The following is a 23,065-nucleotide window of genomic DNA, read 5'->3' as shown; positions in this document are numbered from 1 at the left end:
CCACAACTCGAGTGCTCGGGTGTGGCTTGATCCGTGTTGTAGAGATGGCGGTGCTGGACGGCGAACTTCATCAGTTTGACTGATTGGATATGTGTTCCATGCGATCCTTTGCATTATCCAAGCTGGATGACCAGACTTTATTCGCAAGGAGATATGGTACGCAGCCCGATGGCCTAAACCAACTCAAAATGTCCTCTGTGTGCTATTTTGGGAGCGCATTAACTTACACAGGAAGCTAGCCGTGCACTAACTCGAAGCGAGGGCCAGCAACGACCATAACTCCATCAACTCGGCCGCCCCGTCAGCCGATGGGAATCTTCAGCTGCCGCAAATGGGAATCATTCAAGTCTCCCAGAAACCGATCGGGTAGCTAAGTGGTTGAGATAGCGAGTTGAGGATCGGCCAAATGTGGTCCCCCGGTCGCGACCTCAGTCCAGCAACATTGAAGCACTTGGTCAGTGTCATTGGCCCCCAACCCCAGTGCCACGGCGCTCTTGATGTGTATGAATGCTTGGCTGGAACCTCAGGCCAGGGAAACATGATAATAGTCATCACGGCTAGTTTATCTTTGCGTGTATGGTAACGAGCCTGGGCTGTATCTGCAAACGAGTTACAGCAAGGCAAACCTCAAGAACCAAAGACCTAGCTCATCTTGACAATCGAGAACGACGTGTGACTCAAGTTCTATATCCTCAACAGGAGACAAGTGTATGGCAATACGAATTCTGCCTATGAAGATTGCCTTGGATGGACTTTCATTGTTTGTTAATCGTCGCTTGTTATTATTGAGTGAGAGCTTTGCTGAACACCTGCAGGACTTACAGCCAGGGTAGAAAGGAAACCGCAAGCATCACAGGATGCACACACAAATGCAATCAGCTTCTGTGCTGATTACAGATGCCTCCCTGTACACTTATAGGACATCAGATACGAGTTCAAGATTACTTTCAGCAGCAGCTATCGCTTCTCTGCTGGAGTGAAGCTGTATGTACGTGGCAACCAGTGAGTGTGTATCTCTATATAATACCTCTTGACCAGCATTGAAACCAATGGAATTATAAACTTCATTTCAATATTCCAGAGCTGTTGGCGTCACTTAGGTTAAATATCTCAGCAGCCTATGCCTCGGATGCATGTGTCTCTCCGATACAGCTTTTCAGATCTTGGTGACACCAGGTTCTTCAACTTGCTGAAGCGGCGGCACTCACGATATTCAACTCGCTACGTTGTCTACTATGACATCGCCTTTTCGATTTGATTCTATAGCATCTCATTTGCCGGTCTGGCGTGTCTTCCCCTCAATGGGATTTTCTTCTATAAAACGGATGAACCCTCGAAAGTGAGTAGAGGGTGGACGGTCAGTCATAAGAACATGAGTACCTCTAGTTTATTGTGTTCAATGCCTCCATGCATTCAATGCTCTCCCAAAGGCCTTTGGCTATTTATTTTACCTGCGGGACTTCGCACATCTTTGCTCTTCCTTCCTTCTCCCAACCTTCCTGGTTAACGAACACGACACCACCTTGTTGATGAACAACAACAGCGCCTCTTCATTAATGAACACCAACGCCCACCGCTTTCCACGAATCATGACCAAACCTCATTACGATGTCTTGGGTTTTTGAGCTCCCCATGGAGCTCTTCCTCGAGGTTGTTAATTACCTTGACACAGAGGACTTGAAGTCCTTGGCCTGTGTAGACCGTGGCTTCTACAACTTCGCCACCCGGAAGATCTGGGAACACACCCACAATGACCAACAGAAGCAGCGACAGATATTCATGTGGGCATGCGGTTTTGGAAGCACAAGTGCACTCCTTAGGCTTCTAAAGGCAGGTCTGACGACCAACTGCAACTACCAAGCAGGACATAGCAAGCCACTTGCCCTAATTCCAAAGCAGTACCTGTATATTCCTGAATCCGACTTTGGCCTATTTCAAGCCTTCCTCCCGTACATGGAGACGTTCCACTGGAGATCCACACCCCATACCGGACGCCGCAGCTCGTTCTGGACACCTCTACACGTAGCTGTCATGCATGGCCAGAGTCAAATCGTCGACATTCTCCTGGAGCACGGCGCATACATTGATGCAGCGAGTCAGAACTACTGCGACGACGAGAGATGGTACCGCCGACCGCCGGGAAAGTACACACCTCTCCACGTGGCACTGCGCGAAGGCGAACAAGATATCGCAAACTAATTGATATCCAAAGGAGCCTTCATCTACGTCGACCGTGAAGTGCGTCGTCCAGAGCGAACCTGGGGCTCGGAGCGCGGAAGACTCACCGCGTTCCACTGCTGTGCTATCTACAACCGCCTGGACACGGCCGACTTCTTGATGAGACGAGGGCACGAGGAGGCTATTAATAAGATAGACGAGTTTGGCTTTTCCCCGCTTATGTATGCCTACCACTACCGCAAATTCGACGCATTTCGGTTCCTCCTTGCTCAAGGCGCCAGCGCTCGAATCACACAGATATCAGGACAGCCGAGTGTCTTGCAAAGTGACTTCAAGCCAGAATTCGCCTCGATACTGCACCAGGCATGCTTTGATGACGAATTAAAGTATGTGGACATATTGATTGACCACGGCAGTGATGTCAATGAGCTGGACAGAAATGGAGAACAACTTTTACTTCACTTCATAAGATGTTTCGAGCGCTACTTGGACCGCTACGATCCTAGCAAGATACATGCCCAGAAGCGCGCAGAGCTCCTTGATTTCATTGCTCGGTTCAAGTCATTGGATCTACATTCTAAAGCAAATACGAAAACTCTCACTGGTGGCATGAAGATTGCTCTCGAGAGAACGTTGCCGCCACTTGTTTCATACCTTCTTCACGATGCTGAGCTAGATATTTCGGACATGCTAGGTGTGTCGGCAATGCTGGATCTAGATTTTAACCCCCATGAGCAGTATCCCTGGGCTAGATTCTGGAGGCCGAGCTCTCTGCGATGGGAACCGTGGTTGCCCCCATCCCAGGCCTTCCTGGTCTTTAACCCGCAACCTTATCACCTCGATACCGGATGGCACGCAACCCAGCAGACACTATTGGAACATGTCTGCTTTGCCGCCGATGTGATTCCCGATATGCGAAAGGTGGTTGGACTGCTTCTAGCTAAAGGCTGCCTGAGACCCGGGGATTTCGATGGCTATGCTCGCGTGCTGAAGAATCTCGCATCCCGTGCGCTTCTCCATGGCGAGCCTCGACGGATACTCGACGAGTGTACGCAAATGATTTGCTCTCAATTCTCAGCAACGCTCCAAAGTGAGTCGGAGAAACCTACGGTCCCGGTCGATCTGCTGTATATCTGTATCCAGAAAGGCCACCGCCTCATTCTAAATGAGGTAGCTAAGACTTTCGATTTCACTAATGCGAAATTTGGCGCAGATGAAATCTGGCGGTTGTTCCAAGCCGTTACGGACGATTATCCATACCAATACGGCGCCCGTCAAGGTGACAGTGTCAATGTCCCGAACCATCTCGAGTGCTTGGATTTCGTCTTCCGTGTGGACAGCAATAACTACCTTCTGCGGCATGACTATACGTTTGAGGGCCTATGTCGGGCATTTCTGAAAACGGAAGGATCGGAAGGCGAGACTGCCATCATGAACTACCTCGATCGCGGCGGTCGGCATTCCTTGACTTTCTCGACTGGCGCTACGGCCCTCTTCCATGCCTGCAACTCAGGTAATGTACAGCTAGTGGACCGACTCCTACACTTGGGGGCAGATCCCGACCGATGCCTCACATACGGAACCGAATCCGTCAGACATCACCCTGGCCTCTGTGTAGATTGGGTGGCCAAAGACAAAGAGGAGGCAATTTGGCGCTTACTGATCGATAGAGGTGCGAACCCATTCCGATGGAACGAAAAGAACCCCCCAAGAATACGGGTTCCCCTGGCAATCGACTGTAGACGAAAAGAGAATGCCCTCCGACTTTTCCCCGAATATATTCGGAGACATGTGTCTACTGGCAGCCAACGATTCCAGTGACGAGGGAGACCTGTCCGAGGTTCTTGACATTGCGTGCGCTCGTGGCAGGTACATCGACATCCAGAAGATGCGCGCACGCGCCAAGGGTCGGGTCGACACCGTCATCCGCGAGAACGCGACACTTTGGCTGCGAAAGCTATTAGACAACCTATCTCCGCAGCCCGAGATCTTTCAGTGCGAGTCCGACTTCCGAACGATCAAACAGATGGACGAAGTCATCGATACTATCGGGCTCATCCTCGACCTGGGCCCCTCCAGTATCCTCACGTCCAGCTGGCAAGAAAGAGACGGTGGGGAGGACTTCACTGCACTGGATTTCATCATTAACTTCCTCGCGTACACATGGAATCCGCATGACTTCGACTCGGTAGATAACGATGGATGTAGTGACGAGGACCAGCGACACTGGAAGATACACTGGTGCCTAAAGCAGCGCTTGGAGATTGGTTCCGACTCTGCTGGCAACCCAAACATTACGGTCCTGAGCCGGCGAATCGAATGGCCATCAGAGTGGCACATACCTGAGAAACACTTGAAATCAAGCATCGGATATGAGGGAGAAGGAGGGTTCGGTTGGATGCGTTCGCCCTGGGGTTGCAACTGCTGGCCTATTCTACCACGCGTGGAGCACCACTTTTGGGATGTGAGAATGGCATCTTGGGTGCTGTGGTAGTCTCCCCCAGCATTTCCTGCGGCGGTACGGCGACATGATTATTCCCGATCTCGAACACCGGTTGGGCCGGGGTCGATCTCTGGATGGCGGGAATCCCACACGAAGAACAAGAGCCTATTTAGATAGGTTATACAATAAGAATTCACGGTTCTCAGCAGCAGACAATTGTTTCTGGAGAGAATATACCATAGGGGTACTATGAATAAACCAATGCCTATCTAGATAGATAGCAGGAGTTAATAATGGCACCAATTCTCTTATATCAATTTCCTTGGCCGGTGACACTCATTACTTTTGACTCGGTATACTATTGCATTATTGATCCCCCTTGAAAGCACTTTCTTGAACATTCTGTGTAGTTCAGGCTCTCACAATTTGTCGCTCGCTGGGTTATTCTAAAATTCTCTCTATTGATTACTTAAAAGTGTCCTTCAGGTGAATCAACCGTGATCGATCAATCAGATTTCACCTTGAAGTGCCAGTACTTCAATGCATTCAATTTCACCTTTTGACTGTATTCAATTCCTTGAACACACACAATCTTCGCTTCCACCTGTGAGCCTCTTAAATTGATGAGCTTTCTCACTTCTCTTCCTTCCTCTTTCTTTCCATTACACATTCCTATTTGCTCCTCGCCCCTCACTCATTTTCGCTTTCTCCTACCACCCTTGCGAGCCATTCCTGCGCGCACGATACACACCATGGTGCAGCTTCTCGAGCTGCCAGTGGACCTCTTACTTGAGGTCGTTGACCACGTCGACGATCCCCACGACTTGACGTCCTTGGCTCGCGTCAACCGCTTCTTCCATTCATTGGCCGACAAACGCATTTGGAAACTCGCCAACAGAGAGCACCGCTATGGTATCTTGATGTGGGCGTGTGCTACCGGAAACGAGCCGGCCCTCCGTCGTCTCCTGACATTGGGTTTCACCACCAACCTCAATTTCCAGCCTCGACAACACTGGATTCCGAAAGAAATTACCTTGAGCTTCTACCTTACAATCAGAAGCGACCTATGCCTTGCGAGACAGAAGCGACAGGATACGAGCGGTGCCACGTGGGGTAAGCAAAAAGCGAGGTGGACCGCTTTACCTTATATGGATGATTTCTATGAGCCTGCTTCACCTCGACTCGACCAAAACGATAGACAATTCTGGAAACCACTACACACCGCTGTGTACCATGGCCAAAGCCATATTGTCGACACGCTTCTTCAGCATGGCGCGTGGGTTGATGCAATTGCAACCAACTACCACGGCTGTGACCGCCCTCCATCACGCTATATGTATGAAGAACCTGGACATGGAGTCGAAAGATGCACACCCCTTCATGTGGCCCTGTGCACTGGACAAGAAGAGATCGCCAGGACCTTGATCTCGAACGGAGCTTCCATGCATGTTAACGACACGGTGTATCGATGGCAACGGACATGTGATCCGAATCGCAAGAGGATTACAGCTTTCCACCTTTGCGCACACTATGGCCTGCTTTCTACGGCCAGGTACCTGGTAGAGCAAGGGTACCAGACAGAAGTTGATGAGCTCGACGAATTCGGTTCCTCTCCAATTATGTATGCATATGCATCCCGCCATGACGACGTCTTTACTACCTCCTTGACCAAGGCGCCAGTACAAGATTCACTGGGCCAGACCGGCCGCTCTTCTTTGATTCCGATTCGCGCTCGATCCTACATGAAGCTTTCCGCGATCGTCGATGGGAGATTGCTGTCAAGCTAGTCGAGCATGGCTGCGACGTACATGAGCCGAACAATTGCGGCGATACACCTCTGGAGATATGCCTCAGACACTACGTTTATCCTTTCATGGTGGAAGAGCAGACAGTGAGTGGAATGAACCGAGATGCACAAGAGATGATCAAGACAATAGAGAAGTGTGGGATGCATGGGCATTTAGATGGACACATCTTGTTTGGTGCTGCCTACGATGCTCTCTCGTGGGCTGTACCGCCGCTCCTTTCTTTTATTATTGATCGTGGTTTTGATATATCAACCCTGCTGGGGTCTAGTGGTGTATCATCAAGACACCCACCGCTCAAGCCTGAGCCGCGAGAGTACTTCATTGATACTGGACTATACAGCAATCGGCTGACACTGATCGAATTTGCTTGCTACGGCATGAGACCGTCTGCACACCTGGAAGAGATCATCGACCTGCTACTTGCCAGGGGCTGCATCGAAGCAGGAGACATCGACAGCCACGTGTGCGTCTTAAAAATCTCTGCTGCAGAGGTTACATCTGGTTTGACGATCCTGGCCGCCCAACACAGTTACACTGCGTGCAAAAAATATGTTCGCACCTAACTAGCACACTTCCATGCGAGAATTCGAGGCCTAAGTTGCCAGTTGCCTTGTTCTTTATTTGCCTCGAGCAGTGCCAGCGTGACGTTCTAGACGAGCTGCTGAACGTTTTCGACTTTCCCGACAATGATTACAGCGAGCACGAAATGGTGTGTTTTCTACGGGCCCTCACCGATAAAACCTGGAACCAAGATATTGCAAACCGCCGTTTTGACTACCCGGAGCTTGTCTTCAAAGCGGACAAGAGAGACTACCTCTTGCGACACAAGGATACCTTTCGTTTCCTATATCAAGCTTTCCTGAAGGTTGATGGTGGAGAGAAGGCAATTCTGGACTACCTCGATCGAGGCGGTCGATACTCACTCTTCCCCGACCGGGCCAATGTGTCGGCCCTGTATGACGCCTGCGCGTCGAACAGTTTGCAGCTCGCGGAGAGACTTATAAACATGGGAGCACACCCTCGCAACCTTATTGGATGTGATGAGCCATACTCTTCTGACACATCATATCGACATAGTGGCCTCTGGATCAAAAACTCGGGGGGACGTGGCTATATTGCGTCTGCTTCTCGAGAGAGGTGCTGACCCCTTCCCAGCGAACCGACTCGAGGATCCATTCTGTCTGTATCTCTATTGCTACAACGACTATTACCTCCACTTCTTCCAGAACCTATGCGAACTTACAGTCAGCAAAAAGACGGATGAACGGTACTTACTAGCCATGCTCAAGTTTGCATGCGAAAATGGAAGGCATACAGGCGTTCAGGTGCTACATTCTTGCGCACGAAGAAAGGTTGATGCCCTAATTCGAGATAAGGCGGCCTTCTTCCTGCAGACGCTACTGGCAAACTTCGACCGGATGTGTACAAGTGACACACGGGATATGCATTACATTAAGCAAGTGGATGAAGCCATTGATCTCATCCAACTGATTCTTGAGCTGGGGCCCGCCAGCACAACGACATCCAGATGGAGATTGGGCAAGATTAGTGGCTATCAGCCGCGTTCCGCCCTCGAGCTGCTTGAAAAGCTGGTCACACCTCCTGAGAATCCGCACTCGGGCGACTATCTCGACTGGCCTTGCCTTGAGATTCAGGAGAGGCATGTCTACAGAGTCTGGTGGTGCTTGGACCAACGTATCAAGATTGATACAATCAAGGGGAAACCAAACGTCACAATTAAGGGCGGGACAATCATTCGGCCATCTCAGCTAAATGATCCCAATGTGACAGCAGCCGAGGCAGAAGGGGATCTGCTCGAGGAGATCCCGTTGCCGTGGGGTTGTACCTGCGAGGAGAAAGGTGAAGACGATTGGTAATGGGAATGCTGTACAGAGACCAGAAGTAGCCACTGGAGATACACACAAATAGATAACGACATAACCTCTGCTCCTAACGTGTCACGCCTTGTGGTGATAAAATATGCTGTAACTGCAATACGATGGAGACCATAAGAGTCCAATATCATCGGAACTGGCCGTAGAATTCTTTGGCTTTCGGCAGCTTATCTTTCATGTCTTTGGGATCATTGAATACGACCAGACATAGATCTCGTCAAAGGGTGGGAGGCCGGTTTGGAAATAACATCCTGTTTGATTTATATGTGTAAAATAATGTTTACTACCCCTGCCTCTATTAACTGCCCTAGCTATCGAATTGCGGCAGGTGTAATCGCAAAGAAGTCGGTGCCTCAAGCTTGTTAGACAGCAGAGAGTTGAAAATGGTACCAGTTCTTGGTATCAATGTCCATGACCGGTGGCACTCTCGAAGTCATATAATTTATTGCCCGCCGATTCATTGTGGTTTTATTTCTATCTCTTAATATTATCTTCGAGGTGACTAAAGGGTGATCAGTCGACCGGCCAGATATTCCTTTGAAGCACTGGTACTTTGCTATTGTATTCACCCCTTCAATGCATTCAATGTCGGGTGTTTCCACCACCAACTTGACCACATAAACATATATAAATCGCCGATTCTCCCCTGCCTCACATCAACCATCTTCTCTTTCCCCCACCTATCTTTCTGATCCTTTGACAGCAATTCCTCTGGCTAATTGACATTAACCCTTCTGTTGCATCATACACACACCAACCACGCGCAACCATGGCCGATATTCATGAGCTCCCTTGGGAGCTTATGTTTCTCGTGCTCGACAACCTTGACGATGTCAAGGACTGGGTATCCCTGGGATGTGTCAGGAGTGACTTCTACGGACCGGTCATCAAGAAGATCTGGGGTGCGACCAACACAACAAAACACTACAAGATATTCTTATGGGCATGCGCGACAGGAGCCACACGAGCAGTGAACCGTGTCTTGGATATGGGACTGAGTGCCAATTCCTACTTCCTGTGTCACAGTCGTGTAACAGGCGAACATCACCAGCCTGCGTTTTACCTTGACCCTCCCCATTCGTGCGATGTTCTACCCGATCAGATTGTCTTCCGCGGCGAACCCGACACCGGAGATGATGTGAACTCATTCTGGCAACCCCTCCATATTGCGGCATATCATGGCCACAGAGATGTTGTCGACACCCTTCTAAAGAAGGGCGTTTGGGTGGATGCACCGTCCAAGTTCTACTCTGCTGTTGACAGGCCTTGGACGGGTAAAGAATTTGGAAAGAACTCACCGCTGCATTTGGCCATATCCGAAGGCCACGACGACATTGCGAAAACCTTGATCTGTAATGGTGCCTCGATCTATGTCGACCATAGGATCATCCAGACGCCAGAAACCGAGCTCCACCCAGAACGCGGTAGAATTACAGCCTTCCATCTTTGTGCGTTCAAAGGCCTGGTGTCCACGGCCAAGCTTTTAATTAATATGGGCCATGGGGACGCAATTGACGAACTTGATGAGTACGGCTGCTCGCCTGCGATGTACGCCTACCACTTCGACCAAACAGACTTTCTTGTGTTCCTCCTTGGCCAGGGTGCCAGCCTGCGTATCGCGAAAAACGAATCACGTCCATTCGTACTCTGGTCCTCTACATTACTACATCAAGCCTGCCTGGACAATCGATGGCAGCTCGTGGCCAAGTTGACAGAGCATGGCACTGATCCACTCCTGCCTGACGAGGATGGCTTACAACCACTCCAGTACTGCATTTCCGGCTTCGCACCTATAAGCCGGTATCACATTACAGAGATCGATGAGCAGGGGCATGTCGAAACGCAGAAGATGATCAGCATAGTCGAGTCATGCAAAATGCATGTCGGGGTGAACAGAAAGACTCTTAACACCGCCTCAAAGTATGCTATTGGTGGAGGGCTCTACCCATTCCTGTCTTTTCTCCTCGACAACGGTTTAGACATTACCACCCTGCTCGAGGATTGTCTGCCACATGACGGGTATGAAAAAATCGACCCTATGCACAGTCCAGTTCGACGACCTTTGATCTCAACTCCTACTACTGGGATACGGGAGCCAAGGAAACTCAGTTGTCAATGCTAGACTATGCTTGCTATCAGTTCGCCCACAGCCAAGACATGCAAAGACCATTAGCTTACTGCTGTCTAGAGGCTGCATAAAGTCAGGGGGCTGGGTTGCTACGTGCGCGCATTGAAGAATCTCTGCTGCCACGTAAGTCGCCACGGTAAAACTTATGAGTTTGACGATGGTCTACCAATATTGCGACACTCTGCGCGAATAATTTGCTCATACATCCCCTCTGCACCCAAGAACGAATCCGATAAACACCAGAAACCCCAGATGCCAGTCGATCTGCTCTTTGTTTGCCTCGCATTCGGCCGGGACACCATACTAGAAGAGATGGTCAAGGTTTTCGACATGAACTATTCGGCCTACAGCGAAGAAGAGATTTGGCGACTCCTCAAGGCCATGAGACAACAGGATACTTCCTCAGACAGCCGACTTGCCCATTGCGTGAACGTTTTGCTCCAAGAAGATAGAGACGGCCGGATCCTTCAGCACAGTCGATCGTTCGAGACACTTTGCGATATCTTCTTGCGCCGTAACGACGATGGCGAAAGTGTCATCTTAGACTACCTCGACCGCGGTGGTCGTTATAACTTCACTTTCGAGGATGGCAGTACGGCGCTTTTTGCGGCCACAAACTCGGGCTGCGTGAAGCTCGCGGAAAGGCTGCTGGACTTGGGACATGATCCCAACAAATTCACCACGCGCCAGCTTCCACGCCACTGCGGATGGGCTTTCTTCTGGGACGCACGCGAACCGGCGTTCATACGGCTGCTGATTGAAAGAGGCTTCAACCCTCTCAGAATGGCCGAAGAGAACCCCGGTTTAGACTGTCTCTTCAAGAAGTTTATGCGAGGAGACGACGAGGACTATGCGATCTTTCAGGACATGTGTAGACTTACACTCAATGAAGACACCGATGACGGGGACTTATTCTACCTCCTCGATTTCGCATGCTCCCGTGGTTATTACCATTGCATCCAGGAGATGCGCCTACACGCAAAGAGTCGAGTAGATGCTGTGATCCGCGAGAAGGCAGCTCTCTTCCTCCCAAAACTCTTAATCAACCTTTCCCCTGTCGGTGATCAAATCGCTGGCTACTTTACCACCATAATGGATATGGATGAAGCCATTGATACAATTGGCCTCCTTTTCCAACTGGGTCCCCGTAGTACCCTCACCTCGAGCTGGAGATTGAAGCGAGGCCGAGAAGACTTCACGGCGTTCAAGGTCCTCCAGAAACTCATCACGCCCCCGGAGAACCCCATACGCGCATGGCGAGCCCATGGGATAAGTGCGACTTCTGGCAGCGACTGCAATACAAGGTGTTCTGGTGCCTCAATGAGCGTATCAGTATCGACTCAAGCTCGGGCAGACGCGTCGTTACGATACTCGGGCAGCGAATCCAGTGGCCGAAGGGATTCGAGGGTCCGGCTGATAGCGAAGAATATGCCGAGGAGATGTACGGGGTCTTCAGAAGGATCCGCATACCGTGGGGCTGCATAAAGTGCGAGTACGGCGACTAAGACCGGAGGTACATGGATCTTTACATAAGATGCGGATAGTTGAGGGGCAGGACAGTCAGTATGGAACTTACGGTCCTTGATGCGGGAGTCGGGTGGCCTGGTATAGTGCGAAGACCATTATGGCCTCCCAGAAGTAGCGAGAAAAGAACGACCAGCTTCCGCCCAGATCCGGATTTCCTACTGCGAGGATTTGAGTTATGGGTTGAGTAGGACAGGCGCAATGCAATCTGATCACGACAAGCTTTCTGTGTGTGCTAAATGTTGTGAGGACGATATAAGATGTAGTAATTGATTGTAGACTCGTGAGAATCCATCCAGGGGACATTTTAAGTGAATGATCTCGATATGCGCTCGGACGACTCGACACATACCCTGGACGTGGCCCTTTTACGGCAATCCCTCTGCCGTGACGTTGTTCCTGTGAGGAAGACGTAGAAAGTGATTGGTACGTGGAGACAGACGTGGATGAGTGGTAATGGGAATTTTGCACCAAGAACGGAAGTAAACAATTTCGAGGGATTGTCTGCGTGTGTACATTGCAATTTCACCTTTTTTTACTGCATTGTTTTTCGATGCATTCATTCATTGCGCCTTCCAGGTACCAGCGTTTGTAGGTAGCCAATTTTTCTCAGAGGTGGCTCTTCCCACCTTCTCACCATCCATCCTTCCTTCCAGTTCTCCTTTACTCCTCCCTTTCTTCATCACACTTGATTCTCCAGCCAGTGAGCCACAGCAACCCGACAACATGGTTGGGCTCCTCGATCTCCCTTTGGAGATCTTTCTCGAGATCACTGGCCACATTGACAGTGGTCGAGATTGGAAATCCTTGGCTACTGTGAATAGTTGCTTCACCGATCTTGCCACCAAACACTTTTGGAGCGATCTCGACGAAGACAAGAGAAACCGAGTTTCCATGTGGGCGTGCGCCGCAGGAAGTACGAGAGCACTCAATCGACTACTTGGGTCGCGCCAGACTCCCAACCTTAACCTTCAAGTGGGTGATGCCCATAAACTGAAAGATACGACTCCAGCTTTCTACCTTGAGTTTCTTAAGGAGTAGGATCCGTATCGATTTTGGTATCCATCTTGGGGAGCGAGAGCGGGAAATTATGCCTTCCTTCCTTACATGGACAGCATCCACTCGGTCGACACTACTCTTCGCTGGTATTCCTGCTGGAAGCCACTTCACGTTGCCGTACGCCACGGCCAAAGAGAGATTATCGAAACCCTCTTACAGCATGGAGCTTGGATTGATGCAATATCGGAGAACTACTGTCTCTGCAAATGACCGCCGACTGGATCTGCCTACCAGGTTACAAGAAAATACACAGCCCTACACCTTGCCATATGCATAGGTCAAGAGGAAATCGCCCAGTTGTTGATACACAATGGCGCTTCAATTTATGTTGACCGCAGTGCGTATCACGGAGAACTCAACGCGTTCGTGGTCGTGGGTCGTCAAGGACGAACGTCCGACCTAGATCACAGCAGGATCACGGCCCTCCACTTTTGCGCGATCAATGGCTCATTGTCAACGGCCAAGGCTATGATTGAGGGAAGACATAGAACGGCAATTGACGAGCGTGACGAGTATGGTTGGACCGCGATCATGTACGCCTATCGACACTTCAAGGACGATGTCTTCAGCTATCTGCTTTCTGAGGGCGCCAGTACGAAAGTCGTAAAGATGGAACATCACTGGCATAAAAATTCCTTTGATCCGGACGCCCGTGAGTTGCTCCATCAGGCTTGCATTGAGGGTCGATGGGATATCGTGGTTCAGTTAGTCGAGCACGGCAGTGACCCCAGCAAGCCGGACAAGGACGGGGTTCAGCCCCTACTTCTGTGCCTCGAGAGCTTCAAGTTTGACGGCAATGACGACACCACAGCGATACAACAGATGATTGATACAATCAAGACGTGCAAAATGCATCTCAAAGCGCGGAGAGTAACACTCTTTGATGCTATGGCGTGTGCTCTCAAATGGCCGAGCCCTGCACTGGCATCTTTTCTCCTCGATGCTGGCATAGGCAGCTCCGCAGTGATTAAAACACAGAGATTCTGTACAGGGGATATGCCACAATACCCTATGGCACAGCTGGGATCTGAAGCTTTCGACTCGAACGTTTGTTACCTTGATACTGGAAAATATGCAAGCCAACAGAGCCTACTGGATTATGCTTGTTTTAGATCCCGTTATACGTCACCAGAGTTTCCAGAGCTCATCAAGCTACTATTTACCAGAGGCTGTATCAACCCAGGAGACACTAGTTCCTGTATTCGCGCATTGAAGAATCTCTGCTGCAACCCGCATCTTGAGTGCAACCGGGGAGCCAAGCCAGAGCCATGCGTAGAGCGACATTGTACCCAAATGCTGTGTGGAAAGCTCGGTAATGCGCTTCAGAGCGACTCGCCAACACTACGCCTCCCCATCGAGTTGGTTTACATATGCTTTACCGAAGGCGAGTACATCGTACTAGAAGAACTAGCAAAAGTTATCGCCTTCTCCGACACGAGCTATACTGCGGAAGAACTATGGCATCTCTACAATATCCTCACAGAATCCCGGTACCCAGGCATGGACGACCCGCTACTCGACCGCCGTCTCCGCTGCCTGACGTTTTTCTTCCAGCTGAGAGGTAGTGACGTTTTCCTTCAACAGAGCAAGAACTTCGAGCTACTTTGCCAATTCCTGTGGCTCGAGCACGCAGAAGTGGCCGTCTTGCACTATCTCAACATCGGTGGGCAATATCGCCTGGCTTTCAAGGGTGGCAGGACAGCTCTCTATGAAGCATGCTTTCGCAAACGCTTGCAGCTCGCGAAAAGGCTTATGGACTTGGGAGCAGACCCGAACAGGCTTTTGACCACCCCCTGAAGATCCAGAAGGATACAGCATACAAAGGCTAGATTACCTCTGGATGTGTGCCGAGGGCGACGTGTCAAGCTTTCGTCTGCTCCTCGAGCAAGGTGGTGATCCTTTCCGACACGACGACGAAAACTACAGTCTTGGCTATCCCTTCAAGGTATGTTTAGAGAAAGACGGCATGCTTAAGTTTTTCAGCGGATTGTGCAGACTCACGATCAACGAGGATACCGATAAGGGAGATCTAGTCGACATTCTTGACCTTGCGTGCACTCGTGGAATACGCACACATCCAGGCATTGCGTTCATGCCAAGAAAACCGAGTCGATGCCATCATTCGCGAGAAGGGGGCGATTTTCCTGCAAAAGCTGCTAGTCAACATCTCCCCCGAACGGCGGAGAAGGGTTCCGACTCACAAGAAAGATTCATCACGTCGATGAAGCTATAAGCACGATTGGGCTGATTATCCAACTGAGCGGCTCCGAGATCCTCAGCTCCAGCTGGAGACGAAGTATGGAGAGAGAAAACTCCAGCCGCAAACTGATCGAGGAGAAAGAGTACTCCAAATGGCGTCCGGGTAGCAGGCAAGAAGTCGCCGACTGGGTTGTGTGTGGCGAGGAAGAAAACGAAGACACCGGTTGGAGATTGAGCAAGGATATAGAAGACTATACCTGCCTGGAGTTTCTCAAGAAACTCCTCGCGGGCCTTGAGAAGCTGGATCCTCCGGACCCGGACCATCCCGACTCGGGCAAACATAACTGTGGCTGGACTTGCCTACGTTCAGCCAAGATCTCCTGGTGTCTGAATCGGCGCATAATGGTAAACTCAGGCGATGACAAGAATCCTGTCACAGTCCTTGATGAGGGTATCGACTGGCCATCAGAGCTAGTCGACGACCCGTCACCTTTCGATGATCACGGAGCGAACTTGGACGAGATCATTGTCTGCGATTGCGAGTTGTCGACTTGGCCATTCTCAGGGACTCGTTGGTCAGACCTCAATTGATCAGACGTGTCGCGTGTCGTCTCGATTTGATCATGGGTTTTACTGTTATGAGATGATTAAGAGAATGAGATTATAGAGCAAGAGCTAGGCCTGACAGATAGACCAATACACCTTGATGATAAAAGCACTTCTTGATTTCTATGTAACATAAGCCATCCGAGAATAAGATGGACTTCCGTGACAAGTGCGCAACCAAGAATTAATACGTAGTAGTCAAATGTATCGTGTCCTCTGAGCCTGAAGGCAATTGGCTATTCATTGAAGTAAGCTTCCTGATTACTACCAAGACAATATGTCCAACTGTCCAACTATATACACCAAAACCTGAGTTGCATGGCCCTTCAGATGAGCATAAATACACAAGTATGACCGCAATCAGCCAAAAAAGAACTTCTCGGCCCCTGAAAAAGGAGATGTACTACCTTCGAGGCCCATAACCCTGCCAAAGGCACTTCTGGTGAATTGTGACCCCTTCTTAGCGGCCACAAAGTCCACTTCCCTCCAGCGCCGAAGCCTTATACAAGACCACCGGATCCGGCCCAACATTCACATTGAGCGCCCCCGACCCATCAGCCGTAATAACATTGCAGTCCCCGCCGAGGACCTGGATGACCTGCTCACCGCCGGCGTAGCCCGAGTTGCCGCCCGAGATGTTGATCTGGTAGCCGCTGCCGCCGCTGCCGAGGTTGCTGAAGACGCCGATGACGTCCCCCTTGCGCATCGCGACGCTGTGGCTGTCCGAGTAGACGGACCAGGCCTGGTACTTGACGTAGCCCGACTCGGCGTTGCGCGCCGCGAGCGTGTGATTGCGCACCTGGTTCAGCGTCGCGACGAGCTGGTATAGCTCCGACTGCGTGTTGTACCCCGAGGTCCAGAGCGCCTCGCGCTGGTTGGGCGTGTCGCCGCCGGAGAAGTGCTGCTCTTGGCCTTGGTACAGGATCGGGATGCCGTCGGAGAGGAGGGTGAAGGCGATGGCGTTCTTGGCGAGGGACATATCGCCGGTCAAGGAAGCGAATCGCTTCTGGTCGTGGTTCTCAATGAAGACACCCAGGGCGGTCGTGTCGGCTTGTCCCTTCAGGGTGTTGATGCCGTTGACGAGGTTGTCCATGGTAGCCGAGGGGTTCGAGAACGTCTCCTGCACCCAGTAAAAGAGGGGGTAGTTCATCAAGCCTTGCATGTACTGCTGCCAGTCGCCATAGATGGCTGGGTTACCGTCGAGAACCTGCAGGGCGCACATGAGAGATTAGCCAACATACCCACAGGTCAACAGATGGATGCTTTCTCCGTGTTGTGTGCTTCATGTTCCTGAAGGTCATGGAACTGAAACTTACCTCGCCGATACCGTAGATACCCGCCGCCTCCAAGAACCCAGGCCAAAAGTCCTTCTCAACGTGCTTGACGCTATCAATGCGCATACCGTCGATGGAGTACTTGGCCACGAGGTCCTTGATCCATTCGCTAAAGGTGCTGCGGATATTGCTGTCCTCCGTCTTGAGGTCCGGCAGGCTGACCTGATTGTCGCCCTCCCAGCAGGTCCGGACCGAGTTGTCGTCGTCGTAGTTGATCTCGCAGAAAGGGTGATAGTAGCCGCTGTTGTCGAAGGGCTTGAAGAGGGAGTAGTCGACGCAGTCGCCGCAGCCGTTGTAGCCCATGTGGTTGGTCACGATGTCCACCATGAGGTACATGCCGCGCGCGTGCAGCGCCGCCGACAGGTCGATCAGGTCTTGCTCGGTGCCGAAGTTCTCGTTCAGCGAGTAGATGTCCTGGGCCCAATAGCCGTGGTACGCGGTTCTGGCGACAAAATACCATCAGTATGCGCTTCACCAGACTGGGAGCTTCCATCTTCTGCCGCAGAAGCAGTGAGGGGTTGAAAGTCTGCACAGGTTCTACTTACCCGTAGGGAGTGTCTCCTTCAAGGTTCTTGACGATAGGGGAGATCCAGACCTAGAATATCCATTCTCATTAGTATTCGAAGTCTTACACACACAACAAATCCAACATGGTGTCATGCCAGGCCGGAAGTCAAGCAATCTCTTACCGCAGTGAAGCCCATGCCCTGGATATAATCCAGATGGTTGATCAGTCCCTTGTAGGTACCGCCGCAGTAGCTCGTAATGGCGCACTGCTCGGTGGTCGAGCCGTCGGTGCGGGCGAAGCGGTCCGTGAGGATCTGGTAGATGGACTGCTTCTGCCACTCGGCGCCGCTCAGGGCCTGCGCGACCGAGGCGGCGCCCAAGAGGAGCGAGGTGGGCGACAGCTTCATACTGGGCGAAACCGACGGAGAGTGGAATCCGCGAATGTATAGAAACTAAGGTGTCTTTGAAACTCGACCAGATGGCCTTTAGGCAACGGGGGCAAGATACTGAGAAGACAGCGAGTCCGTGGCTGGGACTCAACTTGTGTTGTTGTGTTGACCTGGGCTGAAGAAGCAGAATCAGGACTGAAGACAGGACGCCGACGAGATATTTATATCACCTCTTCCCAGACTCTTATGCTCGGCTGTGGTGTTTTCTCCAACACATGAGCCTGCCGCGAGATCGAAAGTGCAATGAGGCAGTTGTCGGCGATTCATCCACACCCGTCATAAGCCATCGTCACCCAAGCGCCCTGGAAGTTTGTCGAAAAAGCAATCAAACGATCTCCAAACCCCAAGTGTAGGCCACAAAACAACCCACGACACTAACGACCGACCGAGATGTGGCCGTGCTCTAATCTGGGGTGTCGGAGTTTTTCTCGAAGCGGGACTTCGATCACCTTATAGGAAGGCAAGGCAGGGGCATATGCACTTGTTTAGTCTAAGTAAGGGTCACGGCGCGGCGCGGGCGGGTATGGGAAGTTTGGAATAGAGTAGGTCAAGAAAAGCAAGCAAGCTAGCAGATAGTATGGTGTGTGGTGTGTCCCGTCGTGGGCAGGGAGGCGTGGGCTGGCTGACGGGCACCACCTTGGATGTAACTGGAAACGGAGGCAAGCCTCGTGACCCTCGTCGTGACCGATGACTAAGTCTGTCACTAGACCACGAAGACTACCCCGGATTGGGCATCACAGTCCGGCCTACGGGCCGACCCCACAGTTTTGGGGAACACCCCCGTCCAACCCCACAACCATCAGGACGGGAGACCACTGACGGAGTTTGATCTGGCTTTGGTGGTACTCGACAGGCAACCCGGCCAGGATTCCGACATGATCGGTACTGCCAGAGAAGGGCCGGATCGTTCGACCTCCACTGTGTCCCTTGGCTCCTCCTTGGCTTCATGGCACACATACACATGTCCTTCCAGAGCGGCTATCGTCGCAGAACTGGCCAATTCGAAAACTGTCATGGACAGACATGTGTGCCATGGAAATATGACGTGTCGTGTAGCAAGACGAGTTGCGGGAGGCGGAGCTCCAATGAGAGATTCCCACGTCAGACCGCACAATGCTAGTAGGGCCGAATCTATCGTCTTTTGCTTAGAGTAAGCAGGCCTGCTGGTCCTAATTACCGAGCGACCAGGGCCAATGCCGGTCGGTGATATAACTGCGACAGCAGTGCCGTCTGGGACTCGGCTATCATCACGTGGATGTTGAGGTTCGCATGTCATCTCGATCAACTTGCCATATTCGGTGGAACAAGCCATGATCCAACGTCAAGTTTGACCAAAGTGGCCTGTACATCTCATGTCAGCAATAGAGCAGAGTTCTTATATTCATGCAATTATGATATTCAGCTTACTCGCGCTCGGCCCTACTTACCCTCGTTTTCTTTTTCTTCCACCTCCTTTTCTTCAGCACTACAACCATGCCAAGGCCGATAACTCTTGTGTTACATTGCCAGTAGTATGTCCCCCCCGGGCCTTCGGCCAAAGCAAGCACATTCTGTTCTCCGATTAAGTGGACTTCCCCGACTTGGGCGTGTTTGCATTCATGAAAAATGACCCGCTCGTAGATGAGCCATGTTGAGCTTCTTGGTTGTTCGGGTCGAATAGTCCAAACGATGTCTGCTCCGTCACCCAATTGGCGTTCTGTGTGTAGTTCTCGAATGCGTTCTGTGCGTCCCGTTAGTCTTGTTACTCCATGTACAGATCGGAGTTGTTGGCGTGCCAAACTTACCCAGTCAAAGTTCTCGTCGATGTTCATGTCCGCCGATCCAAGATTGGTGAACATCGAGAACGGAGTCGCGTTGCTGTTGAAACCACCCATCACGTCACCAGAGAAATCGGGCGTAAGCCCTGTGCCTGTTCCCGTTTCCAGTGGTGGATAGGTGGTCCCACCAGGTGATTGATAATTGGGCGTCAGTCCAGTCGAAAGCATGCCAAGAGTCATAGCAGCGGAATGCTCCGGTTGTAACTCTGCCTCTGCTGATTCAAATCCTCTAAAATGATCAGTTTTCACATGCGCTGCCGGTAATGTGGCGGCCGGGGCGGGATTCTTGATCTTTTCGATCATGATATCGAGGATGTTGGAAGCCTTGAAAGCCTCCACTGAAGATTCCTTCATTGCCTTCCAGATATCCCTGATCTCCTCGAGCAGACCCAACATCTCGAGACGCTGTTCTGGAGTCCAAAAGAACATGGACTGCGAGTTCTGACGTGTAGTAGTGCTGATCGTGGCCTGATTCTCATGATGAAGGTCAAGCGCGACCAGCATTGTTGGCAACAACGCTTCCTTCGCGCAAGACTGCACAAACCAAGTCATGCTTCGCAATCGGCCATTGACTACCTGGCATTCATAGTGTATAGTTCTGAGGTTCTTGAGCGTCTCCAGTGAGGCCTCCACGGCGGCACGGCGGGAATGAGCATAACGTGGATTCTGCCGGGCACGGAGTGAGTGTTTGCGGTGAAGCATACACATGATCCTGTTGTACAGCATAGACACGTTGTATCTTGCCACGATGAGTTTTACTGGATCATGCGAGGATTCTAAAGGCTGGACTCTCAGATGCGGAGGGAGCTCGTCCATGATGTCTCGAAGCTTCCGGTCATGTCCAAGAATCTCATCATATGATACCGGTTTCCCCACTCGAGTGACAGCTTGTAAGATGGAGCCAAACTCGATCGTAAGTTTGGTCTTGGCAATCATATAAGCAATAGGAGTCGGCTCATTCGGTGGTCGCGCGGGCGGTAAGATCTTTGTATCTGGACCAAACTCCTCGTCAAACAGGTTATGAGGAAGTTTCGTGTCCGTGCTATGATCGTAGATCATGGTGGGTAAGGACACCTTGTACTGTTAGCAGAACGCCAGGAAACAAGAGTAATTCCACCATATACATACTTGATGGGAGAACATAGTGTCCGACATGCGGATCAGCGCCCAGGTTCTTCGTCTCATTTCCTGCCTCTCGGTCAGCTTCCGAAACGTCTCTGTGCTAGGGGGCATGATAGAGATCAACATACGCCTTGAAATGGCGTTATGGAAGGGAACCATTCCGCATCACGATGGTACCCCATTCTGAACGCGACCCGTGTGATCAAAGCGGCAATAAGCCACAAGCCAAGATCAGCATCCCATCGCGAAGACCATTCTCCAAACAAGTAGAGCATCATCGTCTCCACCGTGTAGTCGACAGGCTTGGTATAATCTGCGACTACAAGGCACTGCACAGTCCGCAATCGGTACTCGGCAGCGAGCTCGAGTGACCTACCTTTCCACTCCGGAGGCTCGTCGCCGACTTTGTGATAGGACAGCATGGCCAACGTCAACATCGAGTATACCAACCCTATCCACATTATCGGCGATTTGGTGGGATCCTGCCAATGGTTCCGTAGCTGCTGCTGGAACGTCGGTCCATGTACAATACTCACGGCCGTGTCGAGCGAATTGAAGTACCGTGAAACCAGCGTGGTAATGGCAGTTTTAGCAGGAAGTTCGGCACGAAGCTCAGTCTCGGTTGCCGGTGGAGACGAAAGCAAGAAGATGGGCGAGTCTCTGGCGGCCGCTGGCTTCGAAGACAGAACCCTCTCGTAACTCTTCTCGAGTTCCTTCTTGCGTGAGGCGAAGAAGCTCTTGACTTCGGTAATATCGGCTAGTAACGTGTGCCAATGTTCCTGGCCGATATACATTGACTTGCCCCGGTCCGCATCGACCTTCAAGACACCGAGCGAAGTGGCGAGCCCGTCGTCTACATCGCTGTCTTCATCCACCTCGTCCCTCATGGAGACTTCATCGTCTCTGTCGAGCCTCGGACCACTGCTATCCGTCATGGAAGCCCCCGAGGCGTGGGCATTCGCAGCAGGCGCTTCGATGGAAGATGCATCGATATTAGCACCTCCGTGCATCAAGCTCAGAACCAGCCCCTCAAGCCGGTCGATGCGGTTTTGCATGTCATCAGGAGTCGCATTTGCGGCCGCATTTGTCTGGTTTCTCCTTCGACTAGCGGGGCTCGCATAAGTGCAAGACTGAGTATCGCCACGCTTAACACAATTCTCGCAACTCGGCGTTCCCCTGTTGCATTTCAGCCTGGCGCATGTCAGCAGAACTTCTTTCGAATTTAAGCAGCAATTCGCCTTGTCGTGAAAATGGGGTACCGGTATAAACAATCCCTTCTCCTCTTTCACCTCGTAAGCCACTTACTTTCTTGTGCGGCACGGCAAGCAACTGAGGGGCACCCGGTTCCTGCGCCTGACAACCCGAAACTGTTCTTCAGGCGAATGGCCTCCAGATGAAGAGGCAGAAGGCGGTGTAGGAGCCATTTTGGCGGGTGCTTTTCAACTTATAAGTGATTCGTAAGGTCCTCGGTCTATATGCGCGCAACGGTTCGTGTCGCCCAAATCCAACAACCCAGTATATGTGCAGCGGTGGCCAGCAGTGCACCTCGGATTCCACGGCCAAATCGAATGTTTCTTGCAATTGGTGTTGCAATCAGAGCTGACTGATCATGGTAGGGCGGTTGTTTGGACGGTAATACGTGCAAGTCTCTCGAGCTCGGCGCAGAGACTCCATCCAGTTATCATGCACTTGGGATGAATCGGGTTGATAGCTGCTGGCGACAATAATTTGGGAAGTAGCGTCCCAGGGTTGGGGTTGGGGTAGCGTTGTGAGCTGGAAGCCTAGAACCCCGCCGATTCGATTGCGGATGTTGATCGACAACTGAAGCAAAGAGATCGGATGGCTAGATGGAGTGCTGTACCGGGACAGCGGTATCGTGGTGGAGATGGGCACTCGCAGCTTCAAGTTCCTGCCTTTGAAACCGTACGATTCGACCAAATTCAGTCGTCAGCTCAAGTCGCGCGACCTCAGTTTGTATGAGAAGAGGGGCAATAAA

The 23,065-nt window shown here is 51.3% G+C and overlaps 7 protein-coding genes across 7 annotated transcripts; 4 read left to right on the top strand and 3 right to left on the bottom strand.

Annotated features, from left to right (window-relative positions):
• Nucleotides 1-1,632: 1,632 nt before the first annotated feature.
• PG997_006885 (ankyrin repeat-containing domain protein) lies at nt 1,633-2,199 on the top strand (the record flags this gene model as incomplete). Its single annotated transcript, XM_066811200.1, has 1 exon — nt 1,633-2,199. The coding sequence occupies one exon, from the start codon at nt 1,633-1,635 to the stop codon at nt 2,197-2,199; it is 567 nt and encodes a 188-aa protein (XP_066670123.1).
• A 1,768-nt stretch (nt 2,200-3,967) lies between these two features.
• On the top strand, nt 3,968-4,672 carry PG997_006884 (uncharacterized protein; the record flags this gene model as incomplete). Its single annotated transcript, XM_066811199.1, has 1 exon — nt 3,968-4,672. One exon carries the CDS (start codon nt 3,968-3,970, stop codon nt 4,670-4,672), a length of 705 nt encoding a protein of 234 aa, XP_066670122.1.
• Nucleotides 4,673-5,373: 701 nt separating this feature from the next.
• On the top strand, nt 5,374-8,306 carry PG997_006883 (Tankyrase-1; the record flags this gene model as incomplete). The annotated part of the gene is made up of 4 exons (XM_066811198.1): nt 5,374-6,242; nt 6,302-6,892; nt 6,997-7,535; nt 7,585-8,306. The coding sequence occupies 4 exons, from the start codon at nt 5,374-5,376 to the stop codon at nt 8,304-8,306; spliced, it is 2,721 nt and encodes a 906-aa protein (XP_066670121.1).
• A 787-nt stretch (nt 8,307-9,093) lies between these two features.
• Nucleotides 9,094-11,957, top strand: PG997_006882 (uncharacterized protein; the record flags this gene model as incomplete). The annotated part of the gene is made up of 3 exons (XM_066811197.1): nt 9,094-10,374; nt 10,513-11,602; nt 11,662-11,957. 3 exons carry the CDS (start codon nt 9,094-9,096, stop codon nt 11,955-11,957), a joined length of 2,667 nt encoding a protein of 888 aa, XP_066670120.1.
• Nucleotides 11,958-14,634: 2,677 nt separating this feature from the next.
• PG997_006881 (uncharacterized protein) lies at nt 14,635-15,576 on the bottom strand (the record flags this gene model as incomplete). Its single annotated transcript, XM_066811196.1, has 2 exons — nt 14,635-14,828; nt 15,237-15,576. The coding sequence occupies 2 exons, from the start codon at nt 15,574-15,576 to the stop codon at nt 14,635-14,637; spliced, it is 534 nt and encodes a 177-aa protein (XP_066670119.1).
• A 724-nt stretch (nt 15,577-16,300) lies between these two features.
• PG997_006880 (uncharacterized protein) lies at nt 16,301-18,088 on the bottom strand (the record flags this gene model as incomplete). The annotated part of the gene is made up of 4 exons (XM_066811195.1): nt 16,301-17,047; nt 17,157-17,616; nt 17,720-17,769; nt 17,864-18,088. The coding sequence occupies 4 exons, from the start codon at nt 18,086-18,088 to the stop codon at nt 16,301-16,303; spliced, it is 1,482 nt and encodes a 493-aa protein (XP_066670118.1).
• Nucleotides 18,089-19,691: 1,603 nt separating this feature from the next.
• Nucleotides 19,692-22,493, bottom strand: PG997_006879 (uncharacterized protein; the record flags this gene model as incomplete). The annotated part of the gene is made up of 5 exons (XM_066811194.1): nt 19,692-19,850; nt 19,915-21,021; nt 21,076-21,135; nt 21,198-22,260; nt 22,375-22,493. 5 exons carry the CDS (start codon nt 22,491-22,493, stop codon nt 19,692-19,694), a joined length of 2,508 nt encoding a protein of 835 aa, XP_066670117.1.
• Between the last annotated feature and the right edge of the window lie 572 nt (nt 22,494-23,065).

This window comes from Apiospora hydei (genome assembly GCF_038363865.1).
Source record: "Apiospora hydei strain CBS 114990 chromosome Unknown utg000005l_segment0_segment0, whole genome shotgun sequence".
Lineage (NCBI taxonomy): Eukaryota > Fungi > Ascomycota > Sordariomycetes > Amphisphaeriales > Apiosporaceae > Apiospora > Apiospora hydei.
Note: the sequence above shows the minus strand (reverse complement) of the source record. Positions and strands in the feature narration are given on the sequence as shown.